This window comes from Rhipicephalus microplus, chromosome 3 (genome assembly GCF_043290135.1).
Source record: "Rhipicephalus microplus isolate Deutch F79 chromosome 3, USDA_Rmic, whole genome shotgun sequence".
Lineage (NCBI taxonomy): Eukaryota > Metazoa > Arthropoda > Arachnida > Ixodida > Ixodidae > Rhipicephalus > Rhipicephalus microplus.
Genome location: NC_134702.1, coordinates 43,772,601 through 43,788,436, shown reverse-complemented (window position 1 = coordinate 43,788,436; position 15,836 = coordinate 43,772,601). Strand labels below are relative to the sequence as shown.

General features: G+C 47.6%; 1 protein-coding gene across 1 annotated transcript in view; it reads right to left on the bottom strand.

Annotated features, from left to right (window-relative positions):
• LOC142803703 (polyamine-transporting ATPase 13A3-like) overlaps positions 1-9,290 on the bottom strand; it is a 160,785-nt gene extending 151,495 nt beyond the window's left edge. The window contains exon 1 of the mRNA XM_075889356.1: positions 8,446-9,290. Coding sequence (XP_075745471.1) covers positions 8,446-8,563 — 118 coding nt within the window. The 5' untranslated portion in view covers positions 8,564-9,290. The remainder of the gene's footprint in view (positions 1-8,445) is intronic.
• Between the last annotated feature and the right edge of the window lie 6,546 nt (positions 9,291-15,836).

Below are 15,836 nucleotides of genomic sequence, written 5' to 3'. Positions count from 1 at the left end.
CAAAGCTATAGGCTGGGGCAGTGGTGGCGCGCGACGCAGCGGTCACGTGGTAGAAAACTGAAGGCTTGCAGATTAACCACGAACCATTAGTATATATTGTAGGGACCATATCATCACGGTCGATTGTGTGTGTACGTTTGTGGAGTGTTTCATTGATTTTGGGTGCACGTTAAAGAGCCCCAGGTGGTCTAAATTTCCGGAGCCCTCCACTACCGCGTCTCTCATAATCATATAGTGGTTTTGGGACGTTAAACCCCACATATCAATCAATTCATTGATTTTTCTTTAGTTTTTTATCAATGGATTATTCCCTGGCTTGGGCTAATTGCCCAAGCCCGCTCGATACAGAAGACTCGCCCTCACACCATCATCACAATTGACGGAGAAACAATAAACCGGGTTTTTAGTGACATGCACGGGGCTTCAAAGAGGCGGAATGGCTATTTTCGTTACATACCCCCGGGTAACTCGAGCGCGCCGCAACAACAGCCCCGTACTTCTTCGTCCATCACCGTTGTCAGCCTATACTTTTACGTGCGCAGCAGACAGAAGGCCTCTCTTGCCAATGATCCCCAATTAACCCTTTCGCGCGCGAACTGCAGACTCAATTTGATCCCTCCGAGCTTCCCCGTTTCGCCATTCCATCCAACTCGCTGTATTGTCGCCAACTTCATTTCCAATCCCTCGGCATCCACTCCGTCGTTTCTAACAGACCACTCGTTGGGTGTCCAACGCATTGCGTGGCCGCCCACGAAGTCCGTTTCTTTCGCTGAGCGTCGGCTAGACTGCCGACTGTAGTCTTGCTTGTTGTATGACCCATCCTATACCGACTCCCGACTTCTTAATGTTGTTACGCCTACCATTTTCCGTTCCAGGGTGGCTAGAACTTCTATTCGCGGGTGGGGGACCACTTTTATTCGAGGGGGCAGGACACGGGCCCAATGTGCCCTCCCCCCCCCCCTGGCTACGCTACAAGGGTAGAGAAGGGGACGGGGTGGGGATCAAAATCTGCCTCATGCTTTCACTAAGTAGGGTGGGGGGAGGACGGGGGGAGAGGCTGCGACGAACTTTCGGCCTTCTTCCCATAATAGGGGACCCCCGCACACGCCTACGCAACTGGGCACGGCGCGGTCCTTAATCGAGTTATCTTGTTATTCTTCTAGTTTTCACCGCGTGTGTTAACAGGTGGCTAAATGCAACGATAACACTATAGTTCTGGATTGAGCACCCGAGAACTTTATCATTGCACTGAATGATGACATTTAAAAGGCGATCGAAAAAAAAAAACGGGAAGCGAGACATGGACGACAGCTCGAGAAACCTTGCGTGGGCGTCCTCAACGACTCGCATTAAAGTGAGCTAAAAAAGAAAATAAAAGAAACAGCGGCCCACCGGTGAGCGAGGTACAGGCAAGCGACGGCAATGACTCAGGGCGCACGTGTGCAGACACGTGGACGAGTGCGCACGCCGCGCACATCCACGGTCGTCGTGACTCACGGTATCGGCTTGCACGTATCGAAGACGGCAACAGTACTCGTACAGAATCGAGCCACAGAAGGTGTTCGCTTCCATAGAACAGAACTGGAACGTCGCAAGGAGACCTTTAGACAGAGTATATGTACGCAAATAAAGAGGAAAAAATCTCGGCGGGGAGAGGGGGTGCTGAACTTCCCCAAACTACTTCCCTATGGCTTTACCACTGTCTACGCAAGCTTTAAAAATCGATTTCGCCGTTTAATAATAATAATAATAATAATAATAATAATAATATTATTATTATTATTATTATTATTATTATTATTATTATTATTATTATTATTATTATTATTATTAAAACCATGCAGCCTCGCAATTACCTACATAATCAGAATTTTCGTAAATTTATCGGTAATGTGGTTAATCCATCTAAAACGCGGGGCGTGCAAGCACGATGAAAAAATCGAGACGCCGCAAAACAGATAAGCACTACACGCGTAGAATAAGCAGGAATGTTGGGGATTTGGCATGACTTGCCACGTTTCCATGACTAGATTCTGTTGCATGCGACGCGTCTTCTTTGCTTTCTCTTTTTTTTTAGAGGGCTAAGCTTCTTAGGGCGTGGGTCGTGCGTCTCCTGTATGTAGTAGCCGCCTTTCGTTTTAGTCCTTGGAATGTCCGCTGGATGGCGGTACTTGTACGTGAAGAATATATATGTGACGAAAAGATCCAAGACGGCAGTCCTTAGTGTTCACTAAATGGACGGACGGACATACAGACATACATATACATACAGACGGACGGACGCAGCCAGCGGATGATTCGCGGTTTACCACTAGAACCCTTCGAAGCTTCGTTCCACTCATCATTCACTCCGTGTATATCCTGCGACACTTTTCACTTTTTTTCTTTTCGAATTTCGTCGAGTGATATTTCCGGTCTAACGTAGCACGGATAGCACATTTCCTGCGATCGCGGAGCGCTCAGGTTCGATAAGCGCCTGAAATCGCGGCCCTTAATTCGGACGAATGAAGTACGTGTGTTGCGGGAAATTGCTTGTTACGATAGGTATGCCATAAACTGTCGCGTCCTACAACTTGTCCGCACCGACAATTGTCATCAAGTTAGTAATTATTCCACAATTAAGAAGTTTTTGTTAATTACTGATTTCATGTTCTTTCCTTATACGTATCTCGCGTTAAACGAACACTGAGGGGAAAAGCGATTTTTTGGCACGTTCGGAAATTACGAATTCGAAATACGAAAAAAAAAACCACTCTCACCGTGGAAAGACAATTGGTAAGCGAGAAAATGCACAAAATTCTCACACCAAAACGTCGTGACTTTGTAGATTTCGACACGTATATCTACTATGCCATACATAGTTGCCATAATCAACCAAAATTAAGTACGTCTACCGCGAGGTATCACAAACATGGTATACAAAGCTTCAAGAAATTCCACTGAGCCGACGTCACCAAAATGCAAAAAAAAGGAAATAGTTTGAAAACCGTGATGTCAAACGTGAAGATCTCGGCACGTAATTTAGGCCTCGAGTTCTCTATTATTAAGTGTATGACGGTGAAAATTAACGACGTTAGGATTCTCGGAGTACAATATGCGAATCTAAGCCAATGCATTATTTTACTTTAGTGTCCCATCAACGTACGCTGCAGAGACGCGAAGGTGGTCATGTGACCTAGTGCACAACGCGCCAGCTTTTCGATCAATGTCGAGTTCTCAATAGACGTATACAACACTTTCTACTTGATGAACTTCGCATATCCATCTATTCAAGCTTATTATATCCCCTTCAGCGCCGGTGGCTACAGTGGTGTAGGTAACTTTTAGATGCGGAAGCATCTTATACTCGCGCCTTGTAGTGCGCCGTCCGCGCCGTCCGCACCGCTTCTCGAACATTCGACAGCTGACGCGCGCGCATGCGCCGTCGCGCCGTCGCCCACCATCTGTGCCGCGCGCGCTTCTCCTTCGAGAACATTCGACAGCTGACAGCGCATGCGCGGTCGCCATCTGTGCCGCGCGCGCGCTTCTCCTTCGAGAACATTCGACAGCTGACAGCGCATGCGCCGTCGCCATCTGTGCCGCGCGCGCGCTTCTCCTTCGAGAACATTCGACAGCTGACAGCGCATGCGCCGTCGCGCTGTATATATACTCAAGGTCAGCGCTCGCTCGCTCAGTTGCCGCTCGTCGGTTGGTTTGTACGGCGCGTCGACGTCCAAGGTCGCGGTGAAATGAATTCCAACGAATCCACAAACACAATGATCGACGTCCCTTCGACCAGCGCCGCCCTTTAGCATACGTGTGTACGTGTTCACTCATTTAACACCCCCTCCTACAATTTAACACCCCATTTCACAACCACGTTAACCAATTTAGCCATCGACCCAAGTAAGTCGCACTTTAACACCCCGTTAACCAATTATATGCTCCGCATCCTCCTCAGTGTTCCACCGAGGGAAGCTGCGGGCAATTTTTTAATGCTCCTACGATTGCGTAGGTATACGCAACGCTGATTGCGTGAGGCCATCACTTTGCGTAGCGGTACGAGACGCATGCCCAAGCCGGACTACTTCGCGTAGGAATACATGCGAAGCAGCTGCAACCCCCGTAGCCTTCCCTCCACTGCCAAGAAAGTAGTCCACGAGATAGATCACAATTCCCGCCTGAAGGGGACATCTCGCGTCGCATTCACGCGGACCGACGGCGAATGCAGCTGAGCGAGTCTCTTACGACGTCGACTGTGCGTCGAAAAAAAAAAACAAAAAAAAAACAAGCGACGTCATGGACGATAAAAAGAAATTCAAGACTTATACACAGAAAACACAGACTCATACAAAGAAATACAGACTTATACACAGAAAGACAGACATACACAGAAACACACACACAGACTTATACACAGAAACACACAGACTTATACAAGAAAATACACAGACTTATCGCATAACGAAACGCACGCGCGCCGGAGTCTTTTATCCGTTGCGCTAGGTACGGGCAATCTGGACTGCATCGGTGACATCGGAAACGAGCTAAAGCTATCACGTGGTCAGAGAGGAAAGTGACTTGGCGGGGAGCGTACAGGCATCGCATTTCCAGCTGCAAGTGCCCCCCCCCCCCCTCTCCTCCATCGTGACGCACGCTAAATGCTCGACTCAGTTTTCCTTATCATTGTAAGTGGGACAGCATCGGATCGCATATCTAAACTGCGTCAGCTATACTGAACGAACAATACTCAGAGAGATGACGTCACTCGGAAGAATACACATCTGATCTGGTCGGTAGGAATTCGTGGTGTACGGTTACTCGCACTCCGCTAAAGAACGTTTGACAGAAAAACCGACACTGTTCACCGTGTGTTAGCTTAGTCTTGTACTACGTTGCGGTACTGAAACAAAAGTTTCCAGTTTTCGATTGTTTATTTTGCATTACATGAAAGACCAAGCCGAGAAAATCTACTTGTAAGCGTGATTGTACCTTGAAAAATATTTAATTACGATGTGTTTTATAAAGGTTAACATCCCTTCTTACCGTATATCTTCAACGTCACGACGCGGTACGAACTTCTCGTGACATGCTCGCACACGATACCGCGACATCTCTAAAGGCTGCCCCGCTGAGTTGCTCAATTTGCGAGGCACAAGCGGCCATTTTGAATTTCCCGGTACCTGACTTCGTCCCCACTGGCCATTCTGGTGTGGGAAGTCACCAATATTGACACGATAGCCTGATGATGTCTCGCGTGTGCCGATGTCAACAGGTGCGCTACGCTTATTTTAATGTACGGTATGGAATAACTTTATTTAGGTCCGTCGGGGCGTGAACTAGCACGCAACGGGCCACCCACTCCCTCGTCGGGACAGATGTACGCCTAATTTCGCCGCCCCGTTGTACTGCCCATAGCTGCGTCCTTAAATCCGTACTGCGTAGCGCAGCATCCCACTTGGACGATATAACGTCTTCATTCCGTAACGCAGGGCACCGCCAGATCATGTGATCTACGCTGGCAAAGTCTGAGCAAGGCAGGCATCATCTGTTTCACGCCTGAATTTCTGGGTAAATTTTGTGCAACAGTGCACGACCGAGATAATTTTAATATTATATATATATATATATATATATATATATATATATATATATATATATACGTATTCAGCATTTCATGCACTACGCACTTGCACAGAGACGCCTCCTGTAAACAACTGATTAGTGGCAGATTGATTGATATCTTGGGTGTAACGTCCAAAAACCGCCACATGATTATGAGAGACGCCGTAGTGGAGGGCTCCAGAAATTTCGACCCCCTGAGGTTCTTTAACGTGCACCCAAATCTGAGCACACGGGCCTACAACATTTTCGTCTCCATCGGCAATGCAGCCGGGATTCGATCCCGCGACCTGCTGGTCAGCAGCCGAGTACCTTAGCCACTAGACCACCGCAGCGGGGCTGATTCGTGGCAGAGTGAACTCGGCTTAGAAAATAGCCGGCAGTACCCTTTCAAGCGGAGCGCGAAAAAAACGGACTGTGGATGACGTCACTTCACCCGGCGTAGCAGTGAGGCGTGCCGGGTTAAAAATTCACCGTCCCTTTTGCCTAACCAAGGAAGAACACACGCGACGGCCCGTGCTCACACGATGCATAAACCACTATGACAGTCGTTTCATTTTGGTCTTTTTTTATTAAATGTATGTAAGGAGAGGTTGGTGCTTATTTTGGTCTTGTTGCTTATTGTCACCTGTTCTCTACCGGTCTCTTAAACGTCACCATTGATAGCAAATGCCGACACTTGGACAACAAGGCTTTGATTCACTGTTAATTCCCAATCGACACCCTTCATTTCACTCGAGAATTCCATCCACCGTCAATTCGCAATAGATTCAGTTTTAATTAAGTCAATTTCCCTTATGATTCACACCTGACATGCATTTCAGTCATCTTGTGTAGTAGCTGTCACTTGGCACACCCTTCCTGACAGACGGACGTCAGAGATGACTCCTGCAGCGTTTCCATTTTTTGCAGGTACCAATCGCAACCGGGTAGGCTTATTCGGCAGTCCAGAAACGTCAACACTATGCCGCGCCGGATTAAGATAACAAAGCGCGCCTTTCTCTATGCTTTCTGTACTACAAAATGGCGGCCGCAGTGACGTCAGTGCATACTACCCCTCTACGCGCGTTAGTACAACTCCCGACGTGCAGTTTCACAGGAATAATCAACAAGAAGGATTTTCTTCCTTTTCTCTGTCTCTTAGGTAGCGTTAGAATAATTTTTTTTAATGTCTACAACGTACACATTGCGTCCCCTTTAGATCGGCTGCAACTGCAAGCCGTAATCCATATCTACGACATCGTGAGCGCCAAAGAACACGTGCACAGCTGTCGCTTGGTTGTGCCAACCGTACCAATCAGAGCGCTCCGCGAAAAACAAATTTATTCCCGACCCAGCTAGATTGCAGATCCACCTATATAACGGGAAGACACGTGAACACCCCAATGTTTGTTTTTCCTATTTCAAATGTCTCGCGGTAAAAGTGTCTGCGAACGCGCGCAACCCCGCTCAATGACGCAGGAAATGATCTGTACTACGCCACAGGAAAAGCGCGAGAAAACACCGACGAACGAGCCCTGGCAGTCGGTGACGCGGTACAGAATTCGCAAATGAAGAAAAAACTGCGTAAACACGTGGTACATCTGCGCAGCAAACGAATGTCGAGAGCGAGAGAGAAGATGATGAGAGGGGCGGGGGCGATGTAAAAAATAATAAAGAAGCTTTGCCAGCACGAGGCGCCGACAGCTGTTTGCGCAATAGAACCTCATTGCCTTGTTGTCCACAATCGACCAATCCGCCAGTAGTAGTAGTAGCACTAGTAGTAATGTACACGCGGAAAGAGTCAGCGCGAACTTGAAATCGTTGCAACCAACTATACAATCACCGAATCTGTACAGACGAAAACTAACACGTCCTTTCAGGTTTCGTCTGCTCAGACGGGATCTTTTAACAGAGTCAACGCTGGCGTCACACGGAAGACGACTAAAATTTCTGAAGCGCACCTACTCCTTACTGTTGCGTTTTCTCAACTACAGGATGACCAGGCTTTGTTCGTTTTCTTTTCGCTGCCCACTATCGCTTTCAAACCTTGCCCGAAAGCAGAGACGTCGGGCAGCGGCGGATACGAACCGCGTGCAAAACACAATTGTTCCTAGCAGGAAGTCGACAGAAGAGCACGGTGGATCTGAACACGATACTTGGTGCGCACGCGCGAAATCCCAACCGTGTGAAACGCGATACGACAAGCAGCTCCACCATGATGATGTCGAATACAGCGCGAATCCAAAAAAAAAAACCAACAGCTGTAGAAAGAGGAGCGCGCACATAGAGGCAACCTATGTCGAAGGTATGTGCAGCGGCGCTCGTGCTGCCGTAGTCCAAAAAAGCTAGCCAAATATATCGAACTTTAAAACCAGAACAGAAATATATAAAGAAAACGACTAATGGAGTTGGAAACGAAACACGGCAAAACAAGTTTGGAAACGCGGTAAACCGATCTTGTGAGAAAGAAAAATAAATACGTAAAAGCGCGGCAGGCAGTGCGTGCGCTTTCAGGAAAAACCACCCCTGGCCGTCCACCGGCAAACGCGCAAGTACACAATCAGCTACACGAAAACACCCCCAGAGACCCTACACAAAGCTTTGAAAGTTTCCTCGACGAGCACGTGAAAGTGTTTTGCAGGTGCAAAAAAAAAAGAGAAAATGTACGCACAAATTAATGTGCACCGCACGCGCGCGCTGACAACGCGATGTGCCGGTGTCGACTAACAAACGCTCGAATGAATGCGCACGCGCAGCATATTGTGCGTGCTGTGTCATTTCGTACGGCGTAAGGAAGGGTAAATGAAAGAAACATAGGCACACACACGGAAATAAAATTGTAAGAAGGTGAAGCGAGCTTACCGTGATTGAGCAGCCCTTCGCCTTCGGGAGTCGCACTGCCGCTGCAAGGTCCAAGTTGTATTCCCGAATTCTGTCGCCGCCGGCGACCGTACAAAAATCGATGATCCCGTTGTGTCATGCTTCGGAGGCGCTGCTCACAAAAGTACGGCTTTTTAGACCCGCACACGTGCTCTCTTCTCGAGTACGAAAAAAAAAAAGGGGCAGTTACTACGTAGGTCTACCGTTCGGTTTAAGCAAAACCACCTCCACCGGCGCGCACAGCAAACACACACACACTCACTACGCTCACACACAAGAAAACCAAGTTGTTTCGTTCCTTTCTGCTATCCCTAAAACACTGTTCCTCAGATTCCCTGTCCCAAGACAGTCACACGCCGGGTCTCATCTGGGCAACATCGTAGCTTTTAGAAGTGACCTAAGCTCGAAGTAGTCGTGTCAGGATGATTCAGGCTGGTCCATGCGCTCCATGACGGCTCTCGAACGTGGATGCGACTCCCGTTAGAAAGAGAGAATCGAGCGGCTTGTTGTTCGCCGCAGCGCGCGCCGACGTTCGTTCGGTAACGAGATGGCGTGGGTTACCGCGATCACCGCGACGGGTTTCGGGGATAGGCCTAGCCACGAGCTCGGCGGTGACGTCTGGTCGCCGTCTGCGGGGAAGATGCGGATTCGGAAGCCGCGGCTGGGTCACCGGAGGCGAGCCTCGATCGAAAGCGCCGATGGAGATTCGATATCAGCGAATACGGTCGGCCCACACGGCTGTGCGGGGTGATATGATATCGCCGCTCGAACCCACCGCCTCGATTCGGACACCACCACCAAAGACGGGCGCGGGGGAACAAACTTGTTTGCTCCGTCGTTGCGAGCAGTTGCTATAGGATCGGTGCGCGCAGGGTCCAGACGGCGCTCTGAACGTTCGACGGGAGTTTCGGTTTCGCTTTCGGGCGTCTTAGGTGCGCTTTCGCAAGCAGAAACAGTCTGGTATCTCCTCTTCAACAAGTGGCCGCTTTTGCAAGGTCATTGGAGCAAAAGATCCTGGCCTTTCATTGTGAAGTTTTCGCTTGCACAAACGGCCTATACGAGATAGGCCACAGCTATTTTTTGAAAACCCTGCTCTTGCCGCTTTGCTATAAAAAAATGCTCAGTCACGCAGATAGCGCGCACCCCGTTCATAAACGGGAAGTGCCGGGACTGTGGGGATAACGCAAGAAAAGAATGCATAATAGGTGGTGATTATAGTCTGTTTTCTTTGTTTCTGCGTAGTCCAGTCTGTATTCCTTGTTTGCACTGTCCCTTGGTACAGATCATTGTAAGTTCGGAACACCAGCGAAGCGGCTGTATATTAACATCTGCGGTGGCTTGCATTCTCTGGAAACTAATTGGTGAGCAGGGTGAAAGAGAGATTGTTATAAGAAGGGAAAGTGCAAGGATATCACGTGATTGATTGCAAAGAAAGGTAACTGAAAAGAAAGGAGGTTGAATAAAAAAAGGAAAGCCCTTCTTAAACACGAAAAAAAAAGAGGCAATTAGCGTGGCAGTGCCTGCCGCACTGCTTTCTTTCTTTTACTATCTATCTATCTATCTATCTATCTATCTATCTATCTATCTATCTATCTATCTATCTATCTATCTATCTATCTATCTATCTATCTATCTATCTATCTATCTATCTATGTAATCTTTTTTTTTCTATTAGCCGTCCCCGGAACGCTTCTTTTTGGCAGGAATCGACGTCTTTAAAGAAAGTTCATCGTACCGTATTGGCGAGATGTCTCTCGAGTTCTTTCCAGCGTTCGTCAGACTGTATAAGGGCCCAGCAAAATGGATTGTCATGCGATCATGGAAACATAATTTAGGAATTTTATTTCTTCATCGTCGAATTTTTTCTGAAATGCTCAATTTCTGATACCGACTCGTACGCGTTGTCCAGTGTATCGCTTTCAGTCCGTCAACATGAAATATTTCAGCGACACGCCCTCAACAAGTGTACTGCTTCTCATTTTGTTTTTGCTTTTTTTATCGTGGGTAACGCATTTACATGCTTCAGTTCACACTGGGCAAGCGTGAACTTGTGGCTTAGTGTTCAAGTGAAGGTAGTCGGTTTTGGACCGTGGGTACCAAGGCCCAAAACCCTGTTCAGGAAGGAAAACTATATTTGTTTTATTTTTAAAGGAGCACTGACACCCAATTTTAAAATCGAGACGTGCCCTTCCGGCGATTGCTCAGCGTGCGTAGGTCGTCCTGACCAAGTTTGAATCAAATCCGTCGCGTGGAAGTTATTTTATTTTGATGGCAAACAGCTTACGAGAGTTTAATGAAAATGGAGTTCCCTGCGACATCGACACTAGTGCTACGTGTTCGGTGTAACACATTCCACACTATAGAACCTCTGGAGTGGCAGTCCCGGCCGCCGCCAACGGGAGAAAGTGAAGCCGCCGGCGGCCATATTGCTAGAGGAAGAATAGGGCGGAACCGCCATAGACCGCAATGGAATACGCGCGTGGAGCGCGTCGGTTTGCAGTTCCACGGCAAAAAAATAAAAAATAAAATAAAATGGAAACCACTTTTAAGTTACATTAACGAATAAAGGCCGTTTCTTGTTTACTAAACAAATTATTTCGTGCACACATTGTCAGCTGCGTGCTTTCAGATCAATCTGTTTTCGAGGGATGCTTCGCGTATCGAACTTGCTGGCGCACTATTGCGGTACAAGAGGGTTGTAGTATATATTGGGTGTTTTAAGAAACGGGCCTGCAGATACTCAAGATCAAAGGGAACACGACATTCGCTCGCCTCTTTCATATGTGTGCTTGTGTGTGTGTCGGCAGATTAGCAGAGAATATATATAAGAAGGTTGAAATAATTAAAGCTAAAGTTAGAAAAGAGAGGTAATTACGTAAACTGACAGTCACCAGTAATTTTTTCTAGAGTTATCAAATTCTAACCAATTTACAGGCGGAACCAAAACCTAAGCACCGATGTCGCGTGCAACTGACAAACTCCAGGGGACGTACCCCAATTGAACCGTTTATAAGAACGATTGCAGTGGCGTTAGATATGCATATTATTTATCAAATTCTGTTGGCGACTTGTGTTGTCATGGCGAACGCAGCCTCCAGAGTCTAGAAACGAGGTAGCTCGATGTTTGATATAACGCCACTCGCTCATTTTGGCGTTTTGGTTTCGGTTTTGTCGGCAAGATAGAACGGAAAGGTGTCTCATCTTGTTTCAGAAGTAATTGCTTATTTTTGTGACTACATTCTATTGAAGCTACGTCAAGGAGGTAGAAACTAACAGGTTTTTGCAGATGCGCTCGGAAAGCAGGAAAAATGGAAGGTTCACTGCCAGACCGCAGTCGGCTTATTGTCTACCCGTTCTGTCGAAGCAACATTCTTTGAAGTGTTCGCCGTCCGTAGCCATCCGACTATTTCTTTGAACGGCACGTTCCCAGGCAGAACGCAGCGCACTGTCTTTCGGAAACCAGCAACACGGATTATCACGGCATGGAATTATTTTCTGCGGGTGCAAATTCCTCGGTAAACATGCACCAAATTTGATATTTACTCACCAAAAAAATATCGATGCATGCCGTCAGTCTTGCCTTGTAAGACAACACCAGAAAACTTGGAATTCAAAGGGCATTCAGACGTCCTATATTCGTTCCAATGTTTGATACGTACAGCCGTAGACCACCAGTTCTTCGTCCATAAACTTAAAACTCATGGAGAACGTCATATCAGCGAACATTTAAAGCTTCAGGTTACCTTCCATACAGCTATACGCATGTATTACACGCATGCGCACCTTTGATATTGTTTCTAATTTAACAGCATGCGCGACAAAAAAAAAAAACAGGCGATCATCAGCGAACGAAGCGAGAATGCTTACACGTGAAAAGTGATCCGAGGCATCTTCTTGATGCGATTTGTGCAGCCATAAGCGACGCGCGAAGTCACCATGGCCTTGTAAAATCTTTAACTGCTTTACAAAAGCATGTCACAGTCTCGAAAGGCCACTGCAAGGGCGGAGCTACGAAGCGCACTTTGTCGTCTGCTTCCGAGTCTTTCCTTTTCCAATATGGCGCCGACCGGCGTCACTTACCGGGCCGCACCTCCACTGCAGAAGACATAGTAGTATAAAACCTCCTTGTTCCACAACATAACATCCTGAGTGATGATGTGCTAGTAGCGATGACGTCTAGAATCCTAGTGTTCTTAGCGTTGCGCCTAGTGGCGCCGAAGCCTGGAAACGCACTCGCTCGTCACGTCTAATCTTCGTCGCACCGCTTTGAATGATTTCGTTGAATTACCAAGATGGAAACCACCTTTAAAAAATCGGCGAAAGAAAAGAGCATGATTCAATGGATGTTTCTCGGTCAGCATGCTGGGGAACCGTTGTAAATTGCAAGTGAGTTGCAGTCGTTTCGCTCGAAGCGCGGAAAAAAAAAGGCCATGAGGGTGTCTTTTCATATCACGTGTATGTTACACGCTAACACCATCTAAAACTATCAAAGTGGAACAGCGACAGATATCATCGGTAAGATGTAACACGTACGCGATGAGTTGCTGCCAGCTTCGCGGCAACTGCTCTGCGGCGTCGTCACAAATCGCAGAATTTAAGTCGTGACGACACAAAATCTGGCGGAACGGCTCGTGTCGTGACGTCAGATGATTACAGATGATACCGTTGCTGCGTCCTTCTCTGCAGGTGGCAAACAAAATCGGAGAGCGTTCGATCTTAAGAAATGAAGAAAGCGAGAACGGAGCTTGGCAGAGGCGCGTGATGCCAAGGCTCGTGTTCCCTGCTCCCTTGCACTACATCGACCGCGAAGAGAAAGGAGGGTTTGGCGAACGCACAAGGGATCTTGTGAGTTCTTTATTTCATTGGTGCGCGTACCAGTGGTGGATGAGAAAGGTTTTTTTTTTTTTCGTGTGGGGGAGGGGGGGGCATAACCAGCTACGTGGGTCAGTCAATGGAAGCTACTTAAGAGTGATTAAGTTAATCAAATTTTATTGGTGATGCCGGGCTTGACCCTAGTCACTCGCGGCATGCATAGTGGTTCGAAGATTAGTGCCACAATCATCGGGCTATGCATGCACCCAGGATTGCATAGGATGAATTTGTGAGAATCGTTGCGATGTAACGTACCAGGGAAAAGGAGGAGCCTTGGGAGAGGGGGATATGCTCACCCCCGGCCGCGTGGCAGCACGGTCATGAATGAGCGCACTGTCACGCAGGATCTACAGGTTGAAGTTTAAAAACAAAGAAACTCTTATTGACAAATTTTCCTTCCCGAATGGGCGATAGCTTCACCGCCTGACGGTCTCGGGTCATGGACAGGATTTTTAACGGCGGACAGCTGCTGTGCTTTTCGTTATGCCGGTACGTGTTCTCAGCAACTATTATACCATAATGAACGACCTCTACCATTGTAGAGCGCGACTAACTTGGCCGAGAGTTTGAGCCTGGTCGCGGCAGTGGCATCTCAATGAATGCGAAATGCTTGAAGCCCGCGTACAGTGAGAACCCCAAGCGGTCGGAGTTTCCGGAGCCCTCCACTGCGGTGCCTCCCATAATCACATCATTGTTTTGGGACATAAAAACCCCAGGTACTGTTGTTGCCGCTGCCCTGCTGTCGTTATTGTTGTTCACTCTTCGGCCTACGTGGTTTCCCTGCTGCGCCTGTTTGTACAGCGTGCGATGCAGTAACTAGGATGTATACCGGAGAATGAATACAGAGTGGGAAAAAGAGAGATAGAAAGAAAGAGAAGAAGCTCTTCTGGTGAAGAAAGCTGTCTTGACGAGGCGGTACTCGAACTGGCGTAACCACGATCCGAAAGCGAGCATCGAATCTACTCGGCTATCAAGGCACACCTGCGGAACAACAAATAGCCTTCTGTATTAAGGGCTGGGAAAGGGAAGTAAGAACGAAAGTAAAGCATAGCACAGAAAGATCGAAAGGAAGAAATCGGCAATACAGAACGAGAAAAAAAGAACCCCGCCGTGGTGGTCTATAGTGGCTAAGGTACTCGGCTGCTGAACCGCAGGTCGCGGGATCGAATCCCGGCTGCGGCGACTGCATTCGCATATGTGTAAAAAATAAAAAAAATAAGCCACGCTACATATATTACATGTATACTCTGCTATGCCGTCGGTTGCTTTAATCCATCGGCTGAAGATGCCACGAACGGCGAATAAAAGTACGAAGAATAAGTTTCCGTGTAAAACCGAGGCAAAGTGAACGGTGTACCAAGAAGAATATAATTATATAAAGAGTGGCCACTCGAGTGTTTTCGCGGCTGAGCAAAGAAAGATCTGACCAACCCATATATGGCGTACCTATATGCTCGATTTTACTAACTAGCCAACAGCTCTCTGAGGACAGCCGACAGCGGCCCGCGCCTCAAGGGGACCATGGAAACTCAAGTTTGGCATCAAATTTTTTTTCAAAGAAAAAACAATATTGATTTGCGCAATACATCATGTCCGCTGAGGACTTCTAATCACTACCCCAAAATCAGTAAAGACTGACTAGAAAATGTTGTGTTTATGCGTTTGTTTTGCGCAAACAGTATACACATTCACGTGGTTTAGATGCACCGTACATGCATTTCCTTTGTGTAAGCATGGGTATGTAGCCTTGTGGTAAGACATTCGCTTGCGGTGCGTGATGGTACAGGTATTCTAGGGACGTTGCGTACGGGTTCAAATCTTAGCATCAGAAAGTAGCGCAGTATATAGCTCGGCCACAGGACCCTACGGGAGTGTCCACTCTTTACGCAAGTAGACGTTTCTCTATGGTAGTACGCTTAAAGATCACTATTTAGTCATGAGTTCCTATTAGAACAGCTGGTCTTTATTTGAAGCGCACTCGGGGATGACTCGCTGGTGATCGCCTTGGCGCGAGTCTATAGTGATTAGGCGCCCATGAAAAGTAATTTGAGATCGAATTTCGCGCTATAGTGCCCACAAACTGACGTCACTTGTCTACCAGCTATTGCGTCACATCTGCTATATTTTTTTTGTTCCTCCGGCAGTGTTCCCTCTTCACAGAGATGGCGCTAAGCCCCATGGGCTGCTGATCAGCCGCCGTTTTCTTAACGTATGGACTTCTATGGAACCTTCGCTACCAATCTATATATACCTGGCGCAGGGGGCATGGAAGCCCTTGGAGCGGTGTCAGTTAGCTCGCTCGCTATAGGCCGTACGTCAAACAATAAGCATGCACGCTACGTATATTCTGCACGCTACGTGCATGGTATACGCATATATTTTCTTGAACCGGTCCCACTAGGACTCATACTCACGAAAATATCGCTAACCCGGACTCACTCCACTGAGAACATGAATCATACCCTCTTTAGTCAACAGAGCCTCATCAAGTGTGGGGCTCA